The 26,994-nt window shown below is 41.6% G+C and overlaps 1 protein-coding gene across 7 annotated transcripts in view; it reads left to right on the plus strand.

The window, feature by feature from the left end:
• The window catches only part of LOC127455208 (SPARC-related modular calcium-binding protein 1-like), a 134,954-nt gene that overhangs the window by 51,692 nt on the left and 56,268 nt on the right, over positions 1-26,994 (plus strand). For 3 of the 7 annotated variants that reach the window (XM_051722907.1, XM_051722908.1, XM_051722912.1), the window contains 4 exons: positions 6,226-6,273; positions 10,202-10,291; positions 10,434-10,514; positions 26,747-26,939. In XM_051722907.1, the coding sequence (XP_051578867.1) occupies positions 6,226-6,273; positions 10,202-10,291; positions 10,434-10,514; positions 26,747-26,939 (412 nt within the window). The remainder of the gene's footprint in view (positions 1-6,225; positions 6,274-10,201; positions 10,292-10,433; positions 10,515-26,746; positions 26,940-26,994) is intronic. The other 4 variants (XM_051722910.1, XM_051722913.1, XM_051722909.1 and 1 more) reach the window with 3 other exon arrangements.

Consider the following 26,994-nt stretch of genomic DNA (forward strand, 5'->3'; position numbering starts at 1 on the left):
TTTATTTTATTTTTATTTATTCTTTATTTTAATAGTCAGCATTTGACTGATACTAAACATATAGTACTGATGTTTATTTAGCTGTTTATTTTATTTGTATTTATTCTTTATTTTAATGGTCAGCATTTGACTGATACTAAACAGTACTGATGTTTATTAAGCTATTTATTTTATTTTTATTTATTCTTTATTTTAATGGTCAGCATTTGATAGATACTAAACAGTACTGATGTTTATTTAGCTATTTATTGTATTTTTATTTATTCTTTATTTAAATGGTCAGCAACTGACTGATACTGAACATACAGTAATTATGTTTTTTTAAGCTATTTATTGTATTTTTATTTATTCTTTATTTTCTCAGTGTTCATTTCTAGAATTTGTTGACAATGTATAATAATAATGTCAAATATTCTTTGATAAAAATATTTAAGAAAGTAGCCTTCTGAGTACCTTTGCATAGTCATATTGGTGCAAAATCGGTGAACAATCCACATAGAAAAGGTCTGTTTTCATTCCAGCTCAAAAATTAACTATATTGCCACCATATCCGGTAATCAGAATTTCCCCCCTCTAAAATCGGTATCAGTCTCAAAAATCCCATATCAGTCGGTCTCTATTCATAACATGGATATATTATCTTTTATTCCTTTCTTTTTCATTCATCTGTATTTCACAGCGGCTCCCGCCTCATCGTAAACAAAGACTGCAATTTACTGTGTGCGTTTGTGGGCAGGTAATGTGGTAATGTAGACACAGTTCATCGTTCGGTTTCAAATATTTGGAAAAACTGGCCGATATTGAGATTACCTCTCAAGTTTCCCCTGCAAGAGTGCTTTACTAGCTTGATCAGCATGATGAAAAGTGGTGTGTGTGTCAGTGTGTGGCTACAAACCAAAACCTATTGGCTAGTTTTAAAAATTGGGCAAGTAGTTTGACATGTCCCACCCCCACTTCCTGTTTCAGTAGAAAATACGTTAAAACAGTAACTCCAACCTCGCTTGTCAAGGCACTTCAGGGAAACTGAAAGGGATTATGATGTTTTACTTATAAACCCCTTAAATAATACTTGATGTTTATTTTCTGCAACTCCTTTAATTTTAAGGGAAACTTTAGGGCGTTCTTAAGGGAAAATTACACTTATGCAACCGGGCCCAGGTATTTTAAAAGTTCATATGTGACATTGTTTCTATGACAGCCCCAGAGCTCCGACGCTTTGTGTATATGTCAGCATCCGAATTCAGTCTCTGAACTTTTAAATGCTCCTTCTAGGGGATTTATGAGACTGTCACCACATTTAGACAACATTATGCCAAGACACTGAACATGCTAAATTGTGAACAGATTTTTGATATATTGAACAGTGTTGCCATGGCGAGGCATTAAAATAATGGCAAAAATGGGAAACAGGAAGTGTGTCATATCTTCTCTGTGCAATATGTGATTTAGATCAAAATTGAGATGTATGTTTAGTCTTGGGGGCTAATCACATGGATTTTGGGACATGGTCATAGCGCCACCACCTGGCAGCAGGAAGTGTGACTCTTACAACAGACTTTAAAAAAGTCCTCTTTTATTTACCCATATTGTTTCAAAATTGTTTAGAATAATGTCAAATGCCAAATGCCTGTGTCCACCTTGCATTGTTTTCCGAAAGCCAAGGTGGAAATGGACCCATGGTGCTTGGGCCCGTCATCGCTGCTTGCAGCTATATTTATTATTATTATGATTATTATGAAGATAGAAACTGTGCATTAGTAGGATTGGGTCAAGTGCTCACAAAAGAGATGCGTCTTTATATGTTTCTTAAAAAATGGTTAGAGAATAATCTGCTCGGGTGGAGTTCGGAAGGTCGTTCCACCAGCAAGGAACGATGGAAGTGAAAGTCCTAGAGAGCAATTTTGTGCCTTTATGAGATGACACCACAAGGCGCCATTTATCCGCCGACCACAAGCTTCTGAAGGACAGTTAGACTTGAAATAGTTAGTGTAGATAGGGGGGTGTGGAACCAGTCGTTGTTCTGTAAGCAAGCATCCATGCCTTGAACTTGACACAGGCAATCAATGGCAGCCAGTGCAGTTTGATGAAGAGAGGCATGTGTAACATGCACTCTCTAGGGCTCCTTGAAAACCAAATGTGCCATCATATTCTGGATAAATTGAAAAGGTTTAAATGTTCATGCAGGAAGTCCTGCCAGAAGAGCATTGCAGTAGTCCAGTCTAGATATGACAAGAGCTTGGACAAGAAGTTGTGTAGCATGCTCAGACAGGAAAGGTCTGATCTTCCTAATGTTGTACATTGCAAATCTGCAGGATCGGGTTGTCTTTGCAGTGTAGTCCATGAAGTTCAACTGATCATTAAACACAACCCCAATATTTCTTGTTCCTTATCTGTCACTCACTCGATGTTGTGTCGATGTAGTGACACTAGGGGTCACTCTTGGGAGCCCCAAACACCTCTGTTTTTTGAAAAAAGGCCAATGGGAATTGGCGAGTGGAATTTGCATGCCACTCCAGCGGACATACGGGTATAAAAGGAGCTGGTATGCAACCACTCATTCAGATTTTCTCTTCTGAGCCGATCGGTTCTATTCATTGAGCTGAATTCATCCACCGTGTTCATTCACCTCATCTGCTGGATTTACGGCGCATTTCAGCGGCTTCTCCCCCTCTGCACCCGTGGAGTGCAGAGAACACCCCTGGGTGCTTCGGCAGAACAACAACAAAAAAAGAGTATATTCTAAAAAAGAGTATATTTTCACTTCTAAAAGAGCAGCACACACGGAATGTCTTTTTAAATATGCCTTTCCGCTTGTGTGTTATTCCTGGATGCGGTCGTTATCTCTCCGCTTCTGATGGCCACAATCGCTGTCTTACGTGTCTGGGCATTGCCCATGCGGAGACTTCATTCGTGGATGGGTCTTGTCCTCATTGCGAGAACATGACCATGGCAACGTTGCAGTCGCAGCTTGCCTTCGTAAGAAAAGCAAGCCACCCCAGCAGCTCCCCGCCTCAGTCCTTCTACCTACGTGTATGAGGCTGCATCGGTTAGTACTGGGGGTGATTTGGGGACTCCAATGGAACCACCTCTGCCGGGTAATCCCCCACGAACCTCCCATTCCTCAGCACGCTCGCTTGCCCCGTTCGGGCTCTTGGATGAGACCGCCGGCTCATCTCAGGGCAAGTTCTAACCTCTTTTCAGGGCCCGAGAAGATGATGAGCTATCGAGAGCAGCATTGGAGAGCGGACCCGTCCACTCTCATGCGGAGGCTTCAGCTGGGCTTCCCCCTTCGGGTGTGGTCGCCCAGTCTCAGGCCGACGCAGAAATGATGGACATGCGTTCCCGGGCAGCCGAGGGCGTTGGGCTAGAGTGGAACCTTCCACTCTCCCCTGAACCCTCCCGCCGGTACGTCCGACATGATTATCCCCTTGGTCCCTCTCGTCCGGAGTTTGGACGCGTGGCTCGCGCTTTCCAACCCGTCGCGATGGCTGACCCGGACCGTCCGACTCAGCTATGCGATTCAGATTGCCAGGCGCATGCCCAGGTTCACCGCCGTCCGCTTCACCTCAGTGAAGGGCGAGAATGCTGCAACATTACGTGCGGAGATCGCTACCCTTCTACGGAGGGTGCGATAGAGCCTGTCCTTCCGGCCGAGATGAAGAAAGGGTTTTACAGTCTCTACTTCATTGTACCGAAGAAAGGCAGTGGGTTGTGGCCAATCTTGGACCTGCGAGTACTGAACCAGGCCTTGCACAGACTCCCGTTCAAAATGCTGATGCAAAAACGCATTTTAGCGAGCGTCCGGTGCTTTTGACTCCCAGTTGTGTTCACAACTTTTGATCCCTGGATGACTTTCCTCCTTAGCCCTGTGGCAGACGAGTTTGTGGAGAAACTCGCTGCCGGCTCAGTACGTGTGCTAATTAGGCCCTGTACTGAGGTAGGTGCTCCACATGTGGTGGTTCCCCGTAGGTGTGATATCTACCGCTAAATCGTTTCCCTGTCGGTAAACTGTGTCTTCCTTGGACAAAACCCCTCTGCCCCAGTCACCATGTTTGTAGAAACTCCTCCTCCCGCATGTAGGACCTACCATGTGACTTCTCCACATGACATACTTCCGACAAGACTTGGTAAGACCATGTGACATATTTCCACTCAAAATACCCCCCCTTCTCTGGGTGGGGTGTGGTCTCTGTGGTGTCTTCCCCTTGGGAGAGACACCCCACCAATGTAGACATTTATGGCCCCCAGTCGGTTAACAAATTCACTCTTTTTGGGGAGAAAAAAGAGGAAAAGAGGCCACGGCTGGGCTAGCCTGTCCCTATTTTTTGGGCAGTCGACTAGTTCCTGAAGGACCGTTCGATGCTCATAAGAGTGTTGGGGGAGGTTACGTGACGGCCTGGTGCGCTGGCTATGAGGCACACAGCGGCCTGCCCGTCTCTCAACGCCAGTCCACATAACACAGTTCAGCTAGTTGTGGCATTTTGTATTGGGACCCCTAGTGTCACTACATCGACACAACGTCGAGTGAGTGACAGATAGGGAACATCCTGGTTACTTTCGTATCCTCCGTTCCCTGATGGAGGGAACAAGACGTTGTGTCCCACTTGCCACAACACTGAACTACCCACTGAAATGGCCAGGACCTTGTCTCGGCTCCTCAGCACAAAACCTGAATGAGTGGTTGCATACCAGCTCCTTTTATACCCGTATGTCCAGGGGAGTGGCATGTAAATTCCACTCGCCAATTCCCATTGGCCTTTTTTCAAAAAGCAGAGGTGTTTGGGGCTCCCAAGTGTCACTACATCGGCACAATGTCTCGTTCCCTCCATCAGGGAACGGAGGTTACTAAAGTAACCAGGACGTTTTCTTGGATGATGTGATTGTTGACGAGTCTAGCTGAAAGTTATGTTGTATAGCAGGATCGCTGGAACAACAAGAAGTTCCGTCTTTGTAAGGTTGAGTTGGAGGTGGTGTTTTTCCATCCAGCATGAGATGTCTACCACGCAGGCTGAGATCCATGCAGCTACCGCAGGATCGTCAGGCTGAATGACAGATCCCAGTGATGTCATGTATATGGAGAAGAGGAGAGGCCCAAGCACTGAACCCTGAGGTACTCCGTTAGCTAGTCTGTGTGACTTGGACACCTCTCCCCTCCAAGACACCCTAAAGGGCCTACTAGTGAATTAAGACTCATACCAGCAGAGTGCTGTTCCTGTGATGCCCATTGTTGAGAGGGTGGAACTCGTATTAAAAGCAGCAGACAGATCCAGCAGACTGAGAACAGATGATTTGGATGGTGCTCTCACCAGCCGCAGAGCTTTGGTGACGGACAGCAAGTCGGTTTTAGTTGAGTGTCCACTTTTAAAGCCAGCTGGTTACCTGATTTGTGAGTTGTTGCAGTTGTGAGGCATTTAAGGTCAAACAAGGAAGTAAAGTTTGACAGTCTGCAGCCTTAGGGTTTATGTTGAAATCACAGAGGACCACAAATGGGCTGCCATCCTCAGGGAAGGAGGATAGTAGCAAATCCAGCTCCAACATGAAGTTTCCTAGCTTAGCTGGGGGATGATATATAACTACAAAATAGATTTTTACAGGATGCGTTATAGTAATGTCATGTAGTTCAAAGGAGTTATTGTCACATAGAGAGGACAGAGGCATACATTTCCATGTATTGGACATATATAAATCTGACAAGGGGTGTGGGAGAAATTGAAGTTGGTGGAGAGGACAGTGGGTGTGGCTGGGTCCTGTTGTGTTCTGTTGCGTTTTATTTTATTTTATTTTATTTCATATCCTCTGTGATTTAATACACTAACTCCTTTTCCCCATTTCAACACCTGGAGTAATATGGGATTTTGACATTAACAAAAAAAAATAATAATAATAGTAATTTCTAGATAATAACAATTTTCATCAATGGTAATACAAATCAAGAGTGGTCTTTTGGTTTTGGTCCAGTCAGGCACATGCTGATTCTCATGTTTGGAGTATTTTAATTGTTTTTGTTTTTCTTTAACTGATTACTCAGTTTTTGTTTTTTTCTCTAAAGTGTGTGAATAAAGATGTTAGTCACATGCAGTTGTCACTTGCATTTTGTATTCTTTTGTATCTGACTTTTCCAGACTGCATGCTGTGTAAAATGTTCATACAGATTTGAACCTGGTGTCTAAAAGTACTGTGAGCTAGTTACTGTACTGCATTGCAAAATTTGCTCTCTCTTTAAAGGGCCAGTAACCGATAAAACACCAGGACCTCCTAGCTCTGGCAGAAAAGGTGAGTTTCACAGAAATGTGTGTGTGTGTGTGTGTGTGTGTGTGTGTGTGTGTGTGTGTGTGTGTGTGTGTTCTTAGCTATAGTTTAGGGATACATTTACCCAAAAGAGAGCTAAATCAGACAAAACCACCCTTTGGGGACATTTTGGGATGTCCTCATTTGGAAAAACAGTCCATACATTAATTAAATATATATATATATATTTTTTTTTATTATATAATGCAAATATTTTCTGTTAGGATTAGGTTTAGGATTAGAATTAGAGTTTGTTTAAAGTAGTTATAGTTAGCTTTACATAAAAACAATAGAAGTTTATGATATGTCCCCATTTAGATAGCTGAGCAAACGTGGTTGTGTATGTGTGTCTATCTATCTATCTGTCTGTCTGTCTGTCTGTCATCTACAGTATCTATCATCTTATTTTCCTGACATGTTCATTGGTTTGACTCTGACTCAACTTTGTGTCTGGCTTTAAATTCAGACTTAGGTTTCTTCAAGGACCGTAAAGTATGAAAACCTATTCCAGTTCATCCATTTAACAGCCAGTCTAAGGACTTAATTCAGATCAAAGGCTGGGCTCTGCCAATGCCCCACTGCTCTCTGTTACAGCAGTGAAATCTCAAACAGCTAATATAGATGTTAGCAGCAGCAATGGCAGGCACCTATTTCTGTGGCCCCTAACTCAGGAAAGCCAGATTGTCATTTACAGGCCCCGGAGGTGGTGTATAGGGATTCAGGAGTGCGCAAAGGTTTGTCCAAGAGTGGTGGGAGAAGGGAGTGCTGGGAATGTGAGGTGGTATTTTAGAGTTTGCCATATAGAGTGTGTATGCGGTTTGGCTTTGGCTGTTTTTTCGGATCTTATTTCACCTCTTCTGCACCAGTGTGCAACAGATGTTTTTTTTCACCAGCAGGTGAACAGTGCTCATATGCAACTGTATGTTAATGGCCTACATCAGCAATATACAGAACTGAACAGTATGGTTCAAGAAGTAAAACTACTATTTAAAATCTCTGTAGCAAAAATGTGGTGCCCACAATCCTGAAGCGAGATCTATCAAACTACAGTGGAAACAGGAAACTGCAATCTCCACTGCAACAAGTTTTTGCAGGCTAGCAGAGGCTAGTTAAGTAATTTTAGTGAACTTAATATTCATTAAAATTCATTAAAAAAATCACAAAATTCACAAAATACAGACTAATTAAACTATATAATTCACAGTGCTTCAACCCTTAAATGCATACCTTGGGTCTTTAGTGACCTGGGACCTCATTTCACCCCCTCTACCTCATCCATGTTTTGGAGTTATGCCCCAACTTTTAAAGTACTGCTCAACCTTTCTATTATGAATATTGTAACAATAATAATAATTGAAAAAAATAATAAAAAAAATCGAACTGCTTAATTACTAAAAGTGTGGGTCATTTGTGACCTGAGATATGTAATAATGTTGCACTATATAGTTGCAGTTCCATAAATCATAGTTAGATTTAATAAGGAGAAAATACATTTCTATTGCTTAGTGAAAGATGCAACTGGTTGTCAAACACATATTGAGCAATACAGAAGCTCAGGCACTTATTGAGTCTAAATAGATGTACTGTGGTAATAACCATATCATACTGTTCATGTGCTGCAGAAAATCGCCATGATACAGTAGTCATTTGTATGAATAATGTAGTCATTTGTCTTGTAATAAACAAATAAATAGATATCATGTGATTGTAATCTTATATAGATATGAAATAATCATTAAAATATGACTGATGGAAGTGCAAATATACTGTATACTGCAACACTTTTACATATCTTGGGTCACTAACTAGGGGTGTGCAGCGAAGCCATTATTTTTGGCTTACATTTCTCTTACATTTATAGTTTCTATTAATAGAATATACCTTGTATATGCATTTTCATAATAATAGTCTAATAATAATAATAATAATAATAATAATAAATATTATTATTATTATTATACAATTGTTTTTATTTTATTTTATTTATTTTATGATGAATTTGATGAATTTGTAGGCTACATTATCTGTGGAATATGTTGCGGTTTCTCCTGGTATTTCATATATTAATATCTGCATGAAACATACATTTCGTTTGTCTGTCCATGTATAAAAAACATTATCCTGGAGGCAAGAGGTGCCAAGCAAAATGTGAAATGTCAAGCACACATTTTGCAGTGAATAATACATACAAATTCAAACATTAAAAGAAATAAAAATAAAATCAATATAGCCTACAAACAGGTGAAAGTCCTGTAAGTCTATCAGGATTTTTTAAGATAGGACTCCATTATTTAGTTAAATAATAATAATAATAACAATAATAATAATCATAATCATAATAATCATAATAATAGTAATAATAATAATAATAATAATGTTACATTTATATAGTGCCTTACCAGAGTTCAAGAACACTTAACATTTTCAAATTTACCACAGTTTAAAGAAGAAGAAGAAAAAAGATGGAGCATGTTTTAGTTTTTTTTTTTTTTTTACATAAGGAGATGAATATTCCTAATAGATGAATTCTCTATGGAGCATTTAAACCTTTATGGAGCATTCTAACTTTTTTAATAAATAAAGTCAAAAGAAGTTAATAACCTTAATCGCTGATGTGAATATAAATGTGGTCAACTTTAAGGGACGGAAAGATGAGCTCTGACGTTAAATCACTTCAGGTCAGGAATTTAACATCGCGCTCAGGTTTAGGCTATAAATAAATACATGAGAATCACATGTGAATCATGTGATACATTAACAGACATTTCAAGAAGTGGAAAGTGTACTTGATGTTGTATCTTAGTTAATGTTACACTTGACAAGCTCCAGACGTGCACAATTAACAGAGACCACAAGCGGAGTTAAGATTGCGCCCAACTGGTCTGAAATCACACCGTGCACATTTCCATTCATAAGGTTTACACTTTAGAAATATTGGCTGCACAGATTCATAAATTCATTGTAATTTTAGATCTGTTTATTTAAAATGTCGCTTTATCTTTGTGCTTTTTGGATAATCAGTCATACAAATATTTTTTATATTATTCGGATTAATCCGTTATTCACTTTTAAGTCATTATTCGTGCCTTTCCAAATAAGGTATCTGGCTTCGGGCACATCCCTATCACTAACGACCCTTTACTCCTTTGGTGATTAAGTAGTTTGATTTATTATTATTATTATTATTATTATTATGACACTGTTCATAAGAAAAATGTTGAGGAATACTAAAAAGGTGGGATACAGCTCTGAAAAATAGATGCTGTAAAGGAGGTGGAATGAGGTCCTGGGTCACTTAAGACCCTAGGCATGCATTTACAGGTTAAAACTACCATCAGCTCATGTAAGTGAATATATCACATTGCCGGTTCCGTTATCTTTTCAAATTACTCATGCATGTAAAAGACCATATGTGAGCTCAGTGAAATACTTGTATTCTTTGACCTGGTTTCCACTGCCACCTGATAGTGGCTTTAGCAGTGTGACCTTGGCCTTTTCACTGCAAGGGCCTGGAGTTACCTGATGTTGGCCACAAGAAAATCAGCCAGAATGCAATAGAGCATATGTGGGTAAGTACTGTAGGAGTTTTGAAATTTCTCAACAATCATGACATCTTTGACTGAGTGGGTTACAGTAAATAATGTAGTATTGGCATTTATATACACAATTAAATGACTCCTTATCTAGACACTATCCATATGTAAAAACATATTTATTTTGTGAGGTGTGTGACTGTGAGTATGAGTGGATAAGTACTGATGTTTATCTCTGTGTTTTCTTACCTGTGTTTTCCCTCTGTGTACCCCTCTATCTCTCAACCACTTTGTTTTCTGTGCTCTTGGCCGGGCCATGTGCAAATCCCAATCATTCAACAGTTGTGGAGAGTAGATTGTATTAACCTCAATAATGGTAGTCTCTTTCCGTTTCTTTCTCACCCTCAATCCAGACGATGGTTCCAAGCCCACACCCACCATGGAGACACATGTCGTCCCAGAAGGTGAGGGTAAGTCTGCAGCTCATGTAAAAATCAGCAACACAATAATATTAAACTTAGTCCTGCAATTATGTATATTGCTTAATTCTGATTATAGCAAACATGATGTTCATTTTTTTATGTTGATTTTGAGCTTGTGTTTTGGTCACAGAGATTACAGCCCCGACATTGTGGATTAAGCAGCTGGTATACAAAGAGAACAAACAGAACAGTTCAAATAGTAGGAAGCCAGGTGAGAATCAGTCTGTCAATCTATCTATCTATCTATCTATCTATCTATCTGTCTGTCTGTCTGTCTGTCTGTCTGTTTTTCTTTTTTTTCTGGTTACATATTTTAATATCAGTTTGCATTCAGTTGTAATCTGTCATTTTAAAGGAGTAGCCCCTCCCCTTCCTCATATTCAAACTTTGTGCATTCTGCATACTTGGCGAACCAGTGACTTTTTACACCACTGACATCAAATCTGGCTTGACACAGTCAAATAATGACTTATATTATCGGTCACAAATCAATCCTATGGCTTCAGAAGTATTGGAATACGGAACAGAAGTCATATGGACTGCTTTTATGGTGCTTTTAATTATGATCCTATTTTGTGTTTCATTAATTAAATAAGTCATATGGGTCTGGAAATAAATTATTTTTGGGTTGTAAACTATTCTTTTCATTTTGAGCCAAGTAAATATAAAATTCCGTTTAGTCATGATAACTCTCTGAATGATTTAGCATGTTAATGTGGGTATGACATTGATAGGATATTGGTCTTGGCAGACTAGATCTGCTGGGCTGCTGCTGCAGTGCTAGTACGGAGAATTGCTACTGCTAGAACATACACCGATATACTGAGTTAAGCATGTGAACATGCTGTTGCTGCTGCTGCACAATTAGACATAAATACAGTCCCCATGAAGCAGATCTAGACATGTGGAGCTGGCGAGGTGGAGAATTTTGGATAAAACTCTTACAGCGTGCTGCATTGATACCGGCTTACTTACAAACTGAGCAAATTTAAATGATAGGCAAAGAAAGAGTACGCAATTTGATTGGCTGTCTGATTGCGCATCAAAGGACCTATCGTCTTTCACCATGTGAGCCGATTGGTTTGACATATCACATGTGAGCGAGCTGATTGGCTTACAGATAAAATGTTCTAAGAACCTACCTATCTGAATGGCTTGCACCATTCAGAGCTTCATGCCTGAACATAGTCATGTGTTTCCATGTTGTTGATTTCACAGCAGACATGCCTAGCTAATTACTTAATGGTTAATATCTTATTTGATTTATTACTGATATACAATAAATAAATTCCATTCAGTTAATTTCCTTCTTAAAGCAGCCATATCCAAAAACACACATTTTCAAAAATAATTTTGTTCTGACACACAGTCTTCTGGCTAGCCTGCACAATCATACAGAAATATTTCAAAGCATCATCATTGCTTCATCCAAGTCGGTGCATTCAAGCGCACTTGATTGTGCAACAATTCTGTTCCAGTTTTAGATTCAATATTCCGCATGTTTAGGGCCAAGAAACCTAACACCACTAGAATTATGGCGCCCCTCTTTCTCTGTTTTTGTAGACTCTCCACTGTGTAATTTGTTTAGCTTTCTGTGTCTCCTTTACAATTTCTTTCACATGATTCGAGCAGCCTCTGGGCATGCTCAGTGAACTCCGTCGAGCTCCGTGAGGTTTTTGGTTGAGGAGGGGCAGTACAGTCTGGAGATGTGTGTGCTTTAGGGGGCTGCTAAAGTTAATGTGTGAGCTGATATAATTTAAATATGTAACAAATATAATTTTAGATAATCCAGTAAATTAAATACATTACAGATCAAAGATACTATATTTTATTTGATTATGTTCTCATTTATTTGGAACTTGATGGATGCAACCCAAAAGATTATTTTGTTTTATTTTGATTGCAAAAAAACAGTTTCACATTATGTACACTTGTGTTAAAAAAAAAAAAAAAAAAAAGAATCAAAATAGTAAAACTAATATACAGTAGGTAGTTTCAAATCTTAAATCTGACTGGATGAGCCACATTCGAAACCGGCCAGTATATGCACACCTGTTACTGTTGAAAAGACTAGCAGTTTTGGGTTTGTTTTGAGTCGTGCTGCCTTGCATGGGATGCTTGTGTGCACGTGTCGTAACCAGGTTTCTTAACTAGCTTAACCAGCAAAACTTTCTTTGTCATCCAGCTTCACCAGAAAGTGTGACCAATGTTTTTGCTAGTGAACAGCATTGCTATGTTGGTCCATATGCTAGACCAGCACCAAACATAAACAAGCCTGGACCAGCATAGAAATGTATGCTTGCTTCAGCTGGTCTTAAGTTGCGAAGTTACTTGACATTCCGGCTCTGTATTTTCGCGTTACTCCATGTTATTGCATTGCTCTTGCTTGTAAATAATGCAAAGCAGTCATACCCATTAATAAGCATGCAAATATATCTACCATACTATAAAGTATATAGCAAAATCCCTACTTGTTAATTGCTGCCTGTCATGGTATATGCAGTACCAACAACCAGAAACCAGTTATGCTTATAACTGATAGGCATGAACTATAAAAGCTGAAGCTATTTATTCCACCATAGACACAATTCATGTGAACAAAATTCGAACAAAGTGCTTTCTGTGTTGAATAAAGCACTTACCTTGAACAAACAGGGTGTATATATACTCTGACAAATCTTGGAAACACTTCAGAGCCTCCTTCTGTGTCCAATTAGCATCTGTTAGACATCAGCACTGTTCATCAAGGACAGTCCGTCAACAGTGATCACTGTGGAGACTACAGTGGTGCTTTTGGTGAAGGAGTGACAGAGTTGGCATTGGGCTCTGCTGTTCGTGCTCACGGGAGCATGTGTGGGGTCTGTGGTAAATTGAAACACTGAGATGTTGCTTTTGCTGCTAAAGTAAATCTTGGTGAAAGGGCCTATTAGTCTCCATCCCTCAGTGCATTGTGGGTGGTATGCATCAGTTAGATCTTTCACGCATCAACTCGTGTAGTTATAACAGTAAACATACTCATCCAAGTTGAGTTTTTATGGTGTTTTACAGTGCCATGGTAATTAATTGCCATATTAGGGCCATACTCTGATTATTGTGCTGTTTATGGCTGGAAGTGTAGGAAATCTTAAATTTGGATTTGAAAAGTTACTGAAAAGTATCTGAACTTTCAAGATTTTTTCATTTTTTATTTTTTTCATTATTATCTATATAACCCACATTAAACTGAGTTAAGGCTTACCAAATAATTAGACTACATTCAGTATCCTGTTAATTATAACAGTAGCAAGTCATTGGAACACAAAAGGTGCACAAATGACAGTTAAAAAAAATAAAATAAAAAGATCCAATTAATATATGAAATATATGTCACTTTGTATGAAAATCACTGGTAAAAGTGTCTGCGATGAGACAAATAACCAAGGTGCTTCATCTGCTAAGAAAGGGCTTAAAAAATTGTCCAGAGGTTATGCATCATTGGCTCAAAGTACGCCTTTCAGTTTAATGATAAAGTTTACACTCTTTAACGCTGTTGAACTAAATGTATGAAGCAAGCTGTATGCTGAAATTAAAAAAAACATATATATATATATATATATATATATATATATATATATATATATATATAACAAATAAAAAAATAAAAAAACTGAAAACTATAACAAGAGCCCATGTTTTTACCTGTCAGTCAAATTTGCATGGAAGCTGCGTTAGTTGCTATAGCAACAATTGGCATTTTCTTGCAGATTCATCATTGGCCTGTAGAAAGAAAAAGTTGTACATACTAAGACAAAAAGAAATAAATACTGTAAATAAATAAATAAATAAAAATACTGTAGCATTTTATTTTGAAAAAAAAAATTGATGGAAACTCTCACTTCATGTAGATGTGTGTTATAAAATATTCGGTATAAAGAAATACAGTTATTAAGAAATATGAAGAAGTAAAACTAATCAGTTAATTTTTCTCTTTTACATTTTATGTGTTGTAAGAAACAACCCCCTTAGTCACAAATTCAGTATGTTTGATCCATAAGAAAGAGAAGTTCAATTAAACCCTACAGTATAATGATAGCAAATTATAGCAACATGGAGTGATATTCACTGAGATTTCAATTACCAGTGAAGACACAATGAGCTTGATAAAGAGAACAAAGAGGGCAGATTTTTTACTATTCAGTGAAGAAATATTAAGCTTTAGTTAATAAAGTATGTGACATTCTAAGTAGTCTATCCATGGAAGCATTGTATAATTGTTTTTTATTCAGTGTATCGGTAACACATTACACAATAGTTAACTAAACTAAGAATGAACAATACTTTTACTGCATTTTTAAATCTTGACTTATGTTCATTTCAACATTTACTAATACACATTTAATATTAAAATAAATTGATGTAACAGCATTAAGAACTAACATGACCTAGCAATGAACAAAAGTATATTTATAAATTAACATGAACTAAGATGAACATATGCGTAAAAAAAAAAAAAAAAAAGGCAGTTCATGATACCTAATTTAGAATGTAACACATGTAACGTGCATATGCTAACATATACAACCTAGCTATAAAGTGTTACTAATCACAAATCATGACCATTCCCACTGACTTTGCACATAAAACATATCGCATAGCACTGCACTTAAGACTTAACACTCTTAAAGTAGGGCCCAGCATCTCCTAGCCCATTTCTACACAGCTTTTGTAGAAAAAATCCTTACATCAATAATCAGTGTCTGGTATGGTACTGTAGCTCAGGCATCCTAACAAAGACAAAATTAAACGCATTGTCTCCAGGGCCTCAAAGATCATAGGTGTAGATCTGCTTTTGCTGGAACCTCCCTACATTCAGTTTCACCATTACATGTGCTAAGAAGATCATTGAGGACCCATCCAGCACATAACTGTTTTCAGCGACTTCCCACAGGCTGACGCTTTAGATACTACCAACCAAAACCAGATTAAAGAGCAGCTTCTTTCCAACAGCTGAAAGGTTACTTAACAAACAGTCCTAAAGTAATTAATGTTGCACTGTATAAACCATGTACAGATAAAAGCTTCTATTCTATTCTATTCTATTCTATTCTATTCTATTTATTTTTAGTAACTTACCCAACACTGGTTAGGTCTGACTCCATAAATCGTTACTATTTTAATGATGATGAGTCTCTATGAACCTTTTCTTACACTCTGTGTTTCATATTAATACTTGAAGAGAACATGGTACACTCAAGATCACACCCCTCCTCTTCTGGCCCATCACACCCTCTTCTGTTACTTTATGTGTGCAGAATGCATTGATCCAAGAGCGGAGTGATTACCCCGCAGCTGAAAACAATTGGAGGGATAGCATAAGCATAGAGAGAGATGTGTAGAGATAGAGAGAAAGAGAGGGGAGAAATAGTAAGTGAACAAGAGCAAAAAATAGAGAGAGAGAAGAACGTTGTGTTTACAGGAGACTGATAAGTCCGAGCACTTCAGAGTTTCCAGGTATTTTGTTTGGCCAGATCTTGGCACGATGAAGAGCATACAGCTCAGATTTTCAGCCGTGATAGTGAGGAAATCAGCAGAGTTTACCTACATCATACCTCTCATAAACTAATCAATACCAGCCTGTAAACACTGAGAGAGAACCGCAGCAAAGTATTCTAAGAAACAATAAGCTCTCATCTTGGCTGTACTCTCACTTATATCTGTTTGTTTAAACAAACCTGACAAATTTGTCCTTAAAACAAAATGTGTAGAACATATTAAAGTCACTCTACTATGCAGAAGAGGAGGATCAGCTGAACTTTTACGTGCTCATCTTTAAAAAAATTAATATATGCAAAAATGTGACGTCAATTTTGTGAATCCTAGCTGCTTGGCGCCAATATACCCTCACTATAATAAACTGTGCTAAATAATTAAGATATGAAGGAATCTTGGTGGGAAGTGAAGGAGTCATGGATTCTGCCGTGAACACTTGAGTACCGCGAACACTTGAGTACAGATCGTGGGCCCTCTGTGGAAAGAGGACATATTAATGCTATGATGACTAAGTCACAGCCACCTCCCTCGTCCTCTTAGTCAGGTCCCATTTAAAATACCCTTGGCCTTGTGCCCAATCACACCAACGCTGGCAGTCCCCTTACCAGAAGTCTTTGTAATGGAGACAAAAGCAAAAACAGCAGGATTTGGTTACACTGAATAAGGTTGTAGCTCATGCTTTTCATTTGGAGGCTCAGATGAACCCTCTGACTGGGCTGAGCTGGTCTCTCTCACCACTGTCTTTATAGATCTTGTCCTCCCTCAATTCCCTGCCTCTCTTGGACAGGGATTTTATACTATGGTAGCAATTCATTTTGGGCTATTAGAGCTTTTTTCACTATGGTTCTGGGGTTGGAGCCATGGCCTAGTGGTAAAAGGAGTAGTTTACCCAAAAATTATAATTCTCTCATCATTTACTCACCCTTATACCATCTCAAACTCGTATAACTTTCTTTCATAAGTGGAATACGGAAGAAAAACTCAAGTGAACTCCCCATTAGAAATCAAGAAAGAAAGTCAGAAAGAAGACTTGTGAAAGAGAGTGTGAAGTTTTGTGTAGCTTATGCACACTTTAACAGCTTGAGTTTCAGCAGCGAACAGTGGTTCTTTTTGTGGCATGATGTTCTGTAAACATCTGATTAAGAAGAACATGAATCTGGATTTATAAAAAACTCTTCACCACCTCACTAGCTAGATTAGGCTCAACATGTGGTGCTGTTATAGTTGGCCCGACACATTACATGAGCAATGTGCTAAATGGATTTAAACATAAATATAGATTTATGAGACAAGGTGTTAAAACATTCAAAAGAACATCTCTCTTATGTGTTAATAAATTCTAATAGGCAGAATTCCTGAAAGATCAGCCATTCAGCAAAGGGGTGAAGATGCCTCTTGAAAGTATTTAAAAAATTAAAAAAAAACTTTACTAGATTAGGTTTTCATTAGGCAGTTGTACTGTTGCTGACTAAATTCAAGTGGTGTCCAATTAATTGTATTTAAATCACATTTAAAATACACTGTCCACTGGCTGAATTGACTGGCTTGTTAACAGAATATACAGTGCATCCGGAAAGTATTCACAGCGCTTCACTTTTTCCACATTTTTTTATGTTACAGCCTTATTCCAAAATGGATTAAATTCATTATTTTTCTCAAAATTCTACAAACAATACCCCATAATGACAATGTGAATGAAGTTTGTTTGAAATCTTTGCAAATGTACTCCTCAGTAAAAGGCATGTGACAGCCCGCCTGGAGTTTGCCAAAAGGCACCTGAAGGAGTCTCAGACCATGAGAAACAAAGATTGAACTCTTTGGCCTGAATGGCAAGCGTCATGTCTGGAGGAAACCAGGCACCGCTCATCACCTGGCCAATACCATCCCTACAGTGAAGCATGGTGGTGGCAGCATCATGCTGTGGGGATGTTTTTCAGTGGCAGGTGCTGGGAGAATAGTCAGGATCAAGGGAAAGATGAATGCAGCAATGTACAGAGACATCCTTGATGAAAACCTGCTCCAGAGCACTCTGGACCTCAGACTGGGGCGAAGGTTCATCTTCCAACAGGACAACGACCTTAAGCACACAGCCAAGATAACAAAGGAGTGGCTACGGGACAACTCTGTGAATGTCCTTGAGTGGCCCAGCCAGAGCCCAGATTTGAACCCGATTGAACATCTCTGAAGAGATCTGAAAATGGCTGTGCACCGACGCTCCCCGTCCAACCTGATGGAGCTTGAGAGGTCCTGCAAAGAAGAATGGGAGAAACTGCCCAAAAATAGGTGTGCCAAGCTTGTAGCATCATACTCAAAAAGACTTGAGGCTGTAATTGGTGCCAAAGGTGCTTCAACAAAGTATTGAGCAAAGGCTGTGAATACTTTTGTACATGTTTTTTATTTTTTTTATTTAATACATTTGCAAAGATTTCAAACAAACTTCTTTCACGTTGTCATTATGGGGTATTGTTTGTAGAATTTTGAGGAAAATAATGAATTTAATCCATTTTGGAATAAGGCTGTAACATAACAAAATGTGGAAAAAGTGAAGCGCTGTGAATACTTTCCGGATGCACTCTAAACGTACAACTTTGGCACAGGTGTCTGCCAGATTAAATTAATGCCGCAAAACAAGGTTCAGTACAGTATGCTGTGAAAAGAAAAAGAAAAATATCCTTTGGTACTTTGTTAAAACAATCAACATTTTGCAGTTTTGCATTACAATGAAAGCCTATGGGGCAAGGCTTTGTACTGAAAAATATCTTAAAATTTGGTTTGAAACCGAGAACTGGTTCTTAAATAAATAATCGGAATCACATTTTCATGACTTTTGGTTCCAATAACACATTTCACATTTTTCTGCCCACTTGTATTGAGCCTTGTTTTGAGGCATTCAATGTACTGCAGTTCTCAAACAAATGGCTCTTATGAGTCAGTTCTTTTGAATCTACAGTGCAAAACACTAATAGAGTAGCCATTCTACACTGCCTGGCCAAAAAAAAAAAAAAAAAATTGCATACTCTAATATTTAGTTGGACCGCCTTTATGCTCCTTGAACCACCTTGAGCCCAATGAATCTTGACATTGTCTTCCTGAATATTCCCATGCTGTCAGGGAAGAACAAATCCATTGATGGGATAACCTGGTTATTCAGTACATTCAGGTACTCAGCTGACATAATTTTATTGCCACATAACATTGCTGAGCCTAGACCTGACCAAATGAAGCAACCCCAGATCATAACACTGCCTCCAGAGGCTTGTACAGTGGGCACTATGCATGATGGGTGCATCGCTTCATGCGCTTCCCTTCTTACCCTGACATGCCCATCGCTTTAGGATAGGGTAAATCTGGTACGCTTTGCCCCATGAAAATAAGTTATGTGAAAATAAGCGTCCTTCAAATCTATTGTCACTAAACTAGTCCCCCGGCCGTATTTGTGACAGTATTTGTTTTTGTGTCAGCATCCTGAAACGACATTTCATTAGAGTGAAATTTAATTGTCTCAAATCCAGAATGGGATGCAAGTTGCCATCTTTCTTTGGGACTAGGAAATAAAAAAAAAAATTAAAAAAAAACTAACTTTCTCTGAGAAGGAGGAATCTCATTTGTTTCTCCTTGTTGTAAGATGGAATACATTTCCTGAGTCAAGAACAGGGCTTCCTGAACAGAAACCACTGTAGGAAGTACCCCGTAGAATATATGCCAGGCCAATAGAAGGGCAGACAGTGGAATTAATGCATGATTCTCTATTGCACAACAGCGTTGAGTAACCAATAGATGGCACCCTCAGTTTACTTTTGCCGGTTGCTCCGCAATCAGTGTCACTGTGGAGGGAAACCCCTGTTCCTTCGCTACTGCAGCTGATTGAATGGGAATAATTAGTGTTTTTGCCTTAATTATATCCAGGCATGTATTAAGTTTGTCTACAGCAGGGACGCTAATTGACAAAACCTCTTTCCTAGCATGTTGAATGGGGAAGAATGTGGGGGCAGTTGGGAACAAAATTGGTCTGACACCACAGCCCCAGCATTTATTATGGGGGGATAGCATGTGGTGTTTATAACAGTGTGTTTTGTGTTCACTTATGCTTGTTGGACATCAAGTTTTGTTGGCCACTGCCATACAATCAGCATCGCAGTGGAAGGAGACCCCATTGCCTTCACTACTGTGACTGATTGAATGGTAATTAATAATTTTATTGCCTTTATTATATCTAGGCATGTACAAAAGTCTCCCTGAAATGTGTGTACAGCAGGGACGCTCATTGAGTAAACCTCTTTCCTGGGATTTGAGTGGGGAAGAGTGTGTAAACGTGGGGGGAATCAGGAACAAGCTGGTCTTCCACAAAAGCCCCAGAATTTATTATGGGGGGATAGCATGTGGTGTTTATAAAAGTTTGTGAACACTTATGCTTGTTGTACATTGAGTTTTAATACGCATGCCTGACACAAATTTGCTAAATTGGGGACTGAGAACGGGTTGGGCACTAAACCGGTCCCAGCATATACAATGGGGGAACAACGTGTAGTGCTTGAGACAGTACTTTTGTAAACTGGAGGGAGTTACTCATTCAAATGCGAGATTTTAGTTGAGAATGCTCAACACTCATTTCACAACGTGATTCACAGATGGAGACACAATAATTTTGAGTGTTCTAGGCGTGGTTAATAGCGAACTTGACTCGATAATGTTTAAAGACAAGGGAGTGACGGGATCATATGAATGGCCCATTTCGTCCACTGAATCGGGGCTCGCCCTCCACTTCATCAATAAACACGTTATCAGGCTTTGGCTAGCGGGAAGTCCACAGTCCTCTTAACGGCACCAATAAGAACCCCAGGTGCTCGCATAAGACACGAACGTGCAGGAAGACATGCGTTTGCTTACCTCAGTTCATAGGACACACAAAGTCCTTTGTCCATCACTCTCACAAACAAAAGCAGCGCCTTGACTGACTCTTTCCCCAGCGCGAACTGGGGGGAAGATCAAAGAAAAGTCCAAACAGAGCCGGTGAACTCAAACAGACACTCCTTAACGCAGTGCGTATGTTTGGACTGCAAAGCCATCGTGTGCAGATCCAACAGCTGTCTGAAAAGAGCAACATCCATGCTGCCATCGAAAAACTAATTAGCAGTCAGCATCTCTTCTCTCACAAGAACGGCCATGTAATCCATGAAATGGGCAAAAAATTTGAATTCTCTAATACAGATGGATAATACCTCTTATCTTCTTGAGCCCACGAAGTGCGTAGCTTTCATATGCAGATTTGCAAGAAATTGCCACTGAGCTTGGCTGAATGCCAGCCCTCATGAGCATGTCTGATGGGCAACCAGTGGCGCTTTCGCTCGGGGGAGGGACAATCACAAGGAAGAGTCCGGTGTCCATCAGCACTCCATCTTGTCAACCACAGAGCTGAAATCCCAAACGGCTATAAGCTCATGGCGAGTAAATGCAAGCCTCGATGAAGTGCCATTGTCCTCCTCAGTTCTTTGCAATGCAGAAAGCCACATAGGAAACTTGCTTTGAAGGTTACGCTGTTCAAAAAAGGGAGAAATATTAATCCTCGCTTTGACGTGAGTCGCCAGAAACAACACAGGCTTAAACAAGGATCGTGCACTGAAGTGAAGAAAATCTGAAGTGATGATGCCAAGGAGAGTGTAACAGGTAAAGGATGGGCAAGGAGGAGGTGGGAACTGGCAGAACAGTCAACATAACTTTAATTACATAAATTAACTTAAACAAACATAAACACTCACACTCACAGTGGTCACGCGTCTCTCTCTCAAACTGGTGCCCCCGGCGCATCTTTATCCCCCGAACGACTGATTAGGTGACTCAACGCCGGCCGTGCACCCTCACGGCCCGGCCACACCCTCCTCCTTGTCACACTCATACACCGCCTGATTCAGGCCGGGGGAAACCTCCGGCATGACATACTCCCCTCCCTTCCTGGAGGGGAGGTGTTGCCCTTCCGGCCATCCTTCTGTCGGCAGGTCTTTGTGGATTGCAACACACATAAGCTGCAAATACAACCTTATTAGCTTTGTTAATTTGTTTCACTGCTATTTTGTTTAAAACAGCAAACATGGAATTACACATTTTGAAATTCTTCTGACCATTGGAGAATGGGTTTCAACTTTGAGCAACAGATTCAAAAGGGACTGTAGATCGAAAAACTGATGATGACAATTACCATTGATGAAGAATAGTAAACTACACTGCCTGGCCAAAAAAAAAAAAGTTGCAGTTTGGATTTAAATAAGCAGATACTTAAGAGTCTATGACTGGATCATTATTGCAGTGATTAATATGTTCCAGCTGGCAACAATTCTTTTAACTCTGACTGATGCAGTGTGTAGCTTCTCATTTCTTAAACAACCATGTCGGAAGATGTATCCCATGGTTGTGGAAAAGATGTTAATGTGTTTCTGAAGGGGCAAATTATTGACCTGCATCAAGCAAAGAAAACAACTAAGGAGATTGCTGAAATCACTGGAATTGGGTTAAGAACTGTCCCCAATGCATTATTAAAACCTGGACGGATAGTAGTGAACGTCCTGGTTACTTTCGTAACCTCCATTCCCTGATGGAGGGAATGAGACGTTGTGTCAATGTAGTGACACTAGGGGTCACTCTTGGGAACCCCAAACACCTCTGCTTTTTTGAAAAAAGGCCTATGAGAATTGGCGAGTGGACTTTGCATGCCACTCCCCCGGACATATGGGTATAAAAGGAGCTGGTATGCATCCACTCATTCAGGTTTTGTGCTGAGGAGCCGAGACCAGGTCCCGGCCATTTCAGTGGGTAGTTCAGCGTTGTGGCAAGAGGGACACGACGTCTCATTCCATCCATCAGGGAACTACGAAAGTAACCAGGACGTTCCCTATCTGTCACTCACTTGACATTGTGTCGATGTAGTGACACTAGGGGTCCCTGTACAAAATGCCACAACTATCTGAACTGTGTTACGTGAACTGGTGGTGTGTGATGGGCAGATCGCTGTGTGCCTCGTAGCCAGCACACCAGGCCATCACGTAACCTCCCCCAACGCTCTTATGATCATCGAATGGTCCATCAGGAACAAGTCGACTGCCCAACTATAGGGACAGTCTAGCCCAGCCGATACCTCTTTCCCTCTCTTTTCTCCCCAAAAAGAGTGGAATTTGTTAACTGACTGGGAGCTGTAAGTGTCTGTGTCAGGGGTGTCCCTCCCAAGGGGAAGACACCACGGAGACCACACCCCGCCCAAAAAGGGGGGGGGTATTTTGAGTGGAATAAGTCACATGGTTTTACCGAGTGGAGAGGTCCCATGGTAGGTCCTACCCAAAGGGGGAGGAGTTTCTATAGAGCATGGCGCCCGGGAGCAAAGGGGCCTCTGCCCAAGGAAGACGCAGTTTGCCGACAGGGAAACGATTTTGCGGAAGATATCATATGGGGTCGCCTTCGGGGGAACCAGCACATGTGGAGCACCTACCTCAGTACAGGGGCTCATTAGCACACATACTGGGCCGGTCAGCGAGTTTCTCCACAAACTCAACAGCCAGAGGGCTAAGGAAGAATTTCATCCAGGGATCACAGTCTGTGAACACAACTGGGAGTCAAGAGCACACGTCTTCACCTCAAGGGAAGGGAAAGGCGCTATGTGCAAGCGGTACACCTGAACTTACCTGCTCGTGCCTGCCAATACACAGGACGAGACCGGCTCAACCCGGATATTGTAGAACCTCGCAAAGGTGTTGGGTGTTGCCCAGCCCTGGGCTGCCAAAGAGGCTGGCCAGGGCCCAGGAGGCCACCACACTCCTGGTATAGTGGGCTTGTAACCCCGCAGGGGGTGGCACGTTCTGAGCCTGATATGCCATCGCGATGGTGTCAATGACCCAGTGGGAAATCCTCTGTTTGGAGACAGCGCTTCCTTTCCGCTGTCCACCAAAGCAGACAAAGAGCTGCTCGGAGCTTCTAAGGCTCTGCGTGTGATCCAAATAGATGTGTAAAGCACTGGACACAGCAATGCCAAGGCTGGGTCTGCCTCCTCCTGGGTCAGCATTTGCAGGTTCACCACCTGATACCTAAAAGGGGTCGTGGGAACCTTGGGCACATAGCACGGTCAGGGTCTCAGGATCATGTGAGAGTAACAGAGAATGCCTGCAGATCCCCTACCCTTTTGATGGAAGTGAGCGCAGTCAGGAGGGCAGTCTTCAAAGAGAGTGCCTTAAGTTCAGCTGACTCCAAGGGCTCAAAGGGAGCTCCCTGTAGACCCCAAAGGACTACAGAGAGGTCCCATGAGGGGATGAGGTGCGGTCTGGAGGGATTCAGCCTCCTAGCACCTCTCAGGAACCTGATGATCAAGTTGTGCTTCCCCATCTACTGCATCGTGATGAGACGAAATAGCGGCTACATACACCTTCAGGGTGGAGGGGGACAACCGCCCCTCCAGCCTCTCCTGCAGGAAGGAAAGCACAGATCCGGCTGCGCATCTCTGGGGTCTTTGCATCGGGAAGAACACCACTTAGCGAAAAGATGCCACTTCAAGGCATACAGGCGCCTTGTAGAGGGCGCCCTAGCCTGAGTGATCGTGTCTACCACAGCCGGTGGTAGGCCACTTAGGTCTTCCACGTCCCGTCCAAGGGCCAGACGTGGAGATTCCAGAGATCTGGTTGCAGGTGCCAGATGGTTCCCCTTTCCCTGAGAAAGAAGGTCCTTTCTTAGGGGAATTTTCCCGGGGGGGCGGACTATCACGAGGAGCGTAAGATCCGAGGACCACGTCTGGGTGGGCCAGTTGGGTGCTACGAGGATGAACTGCTCCTCGTCCTCCCTGACCATGCACAGGGTCTGTGCAAGTAGGCTCACTGGGGAAAACACATATTTGCGTAGTCCAGGGGGCCAGCTGTGTGCCAGCACGTCTATACCGAGAGGTGCCTCGGTCAGGGCATACCAAAGCGGGCAGTGGGAGGATTCCCAGGAAGCAAACAGGTCTACCTGTGCTTGCCCGAATCGACTCCAAATCAGCTGGACCACCTGAGGGTGGAGTCTCCACTCTCCCCTGAGGGTAACCTGACGTGACAGCGTGTCTGCTGTGGTGTTGAGATCGCCCAGGATGTGAGTGGCTCGTATCGACTTGAGGCGCTGCTGACTCCAGAGGAGGAGACGGCGGGCGAGTTGTGACATGCAATGGGAGTGTAGACCGCCTTGATGGTTGATGTACACTACCGTCGCTGTGTTGTCCGTCTGGACCAACACGTGCTTGCCCTGGATCAACAGCCAGAACCTCCGCAGGGCGAGCAGTACTGCCAACAACTCTAGGCAGTTGATGTGCCAACACAGCTGCGGGCCAGTCCAGGAGCCAGCGGCTGTGTGCCCACTGCATACTGCGCCCCAGCCCATCTTGGAGGCGTATGTTGTAACCACGTCGCGCCTGGAGACCTGCTCTAGGGGAACCCCTGCCCGTAGAAATGCAAGGTCGGTCCAAGGACTGAAGAGGCGGTGACAGATCGGCATGATGGCCATGCGATGTGTCCCGTGGCACCATGCCCATCTCGGGACTCGAGTCTGAAGCCAGTGCTGAAGTGGTCTCATATGCATCAACCTCAGCGGTGTGGCCGCCGCTGAGGATGCCATATGCCCCAGGAGCCTCTGAAAAAGTTTCAGTGGAACCGCTGTCCTCGGTCTGAACACCTTCAGACAGTTCAGCACTGACTGCGTGCACTCGTTCGTGAGGCGTGCTGTCATCTACACTGAGTCCAAATCCAAACCGAGAAAAGAAATGCTCTGAACTGGGGAGAGCTTGCTCTTTTCCCAGTTGACCTGAAGCCCCAGTCGGCTGAGGTGCCGGAGCACGAGGTCCCTGTGTGCGCACGGATTCCACTCCCCAATTCTCATTGGCCTTTTTTCAAAAAAGCATAGGTGTTTGGCACTCCCAAGAGTGACCCCTAGTGTCACTACATCGACACAACGTCGAATGAGTGACAGATAGGGAACCATCAGCTTTGTGGAAGAAATATTTTCGGAAAAAACTTGAATGATCGTGATCGGAGATCACTAAAACGCATGGTGAAGTCACATTGTAAAAAATCAACAGTAGAACTCACAGCTATGTTTAATAGTTAAAGTAAGAGCATTGCCACATGCACAATGTGACGATAACTTACAGGATTGGGACTAAACAGCTGTGTGGCCACAAGAAAGCCACTTGTTAGTTAAATTGACAACTTCAATTTGCTAGGGAGTATAAAGATTGGATTGTGGAGCAATGGAAAAAGGTCATGTGGTCTGATGAGTCCAGACTGACCCTATTCCAAAGCAATGGGCACATGGGTAAGAAGGGAAGTGCATGAAGTGATGCATCTGTCATGTATAGTGCCCACTGGACAAGCCTCTGGAGGCAGTGTTATGATCTGGAGTTGCTTCAGTTGGTCAAATCTAAATAGTCAGCTGACTATCTGAATGTACTGAATGACCAAGTTATCCCATCAATGGATTTTTTCTTCCCTGACAGCACAGGCATATTCCAGGATGACAATGTCAAGATTCATCTGGCTCAAACTGTGATAGAGTGGTTCAAGGAGCATGAGGAATAATTTTCACACATGAATTTGCCACCACAGAGACCTGACCTTAACCCCATTGAAAGTCTTTGGGATGTGCTGGAGAAGACTTTATGGAGTGGTTTGACTCTCCCATCATCAATACAAGATCTCGGCCAAAAATAAATGCAACTCTGGAAATAAATTTTGTGACATTGCGTAAGTTTGTCAAAATAATGCCATGACGAATGCGCGCCGTAATCGAAGCTAAAGGTGTCCAACTAAATATTAGAGATTGCGATTTTTTATTTTTTTTGGCTGGGCAGTGTACATTTAAAGTGCACTACCTTTTTGAGATATTTCTGTGTATTGAGTGTGTTTCTCATGGTTTTAGAGAAAGTTCCCTCTTGTGACCAGGAGAGGCAGAGTGCTCTGGATGAGGCCCGGCAGAACCCACGGGAGGCCATCTTTATCCCTGACTGTGGCCCACTTGGTCTTTACAAGCCGGTCCAGTGCCACCAATCCACTGGTTACTGCTGGTGTGTGCTGGTGGACACTGGGCGACCCATACCTGGAACCTCTGCTAGGTAAGACTGAATCCCTTCATTTAAAACTAATCACAGTGTGCATGGCACAATTCCC

The sequence above is a fragment of the Myxocyprinus asiaticus genome, chromosome 17 (assembly GCF_019703515.2).
Source record: "Myxocyprinus asiaticus isolate MX2 ecotype Aquarium Trade chromosome 17, UBuf_Myxa_2, whole genome shotgun sequence".
Taxonomy (NCBI): domain Eukaryota; kingdom Metazoa; phylum Chordata; class Actinopteri; order Cypriniformes; family Catostomidae; genus Myxocyprinus; species Myxocyprinus asiaticus.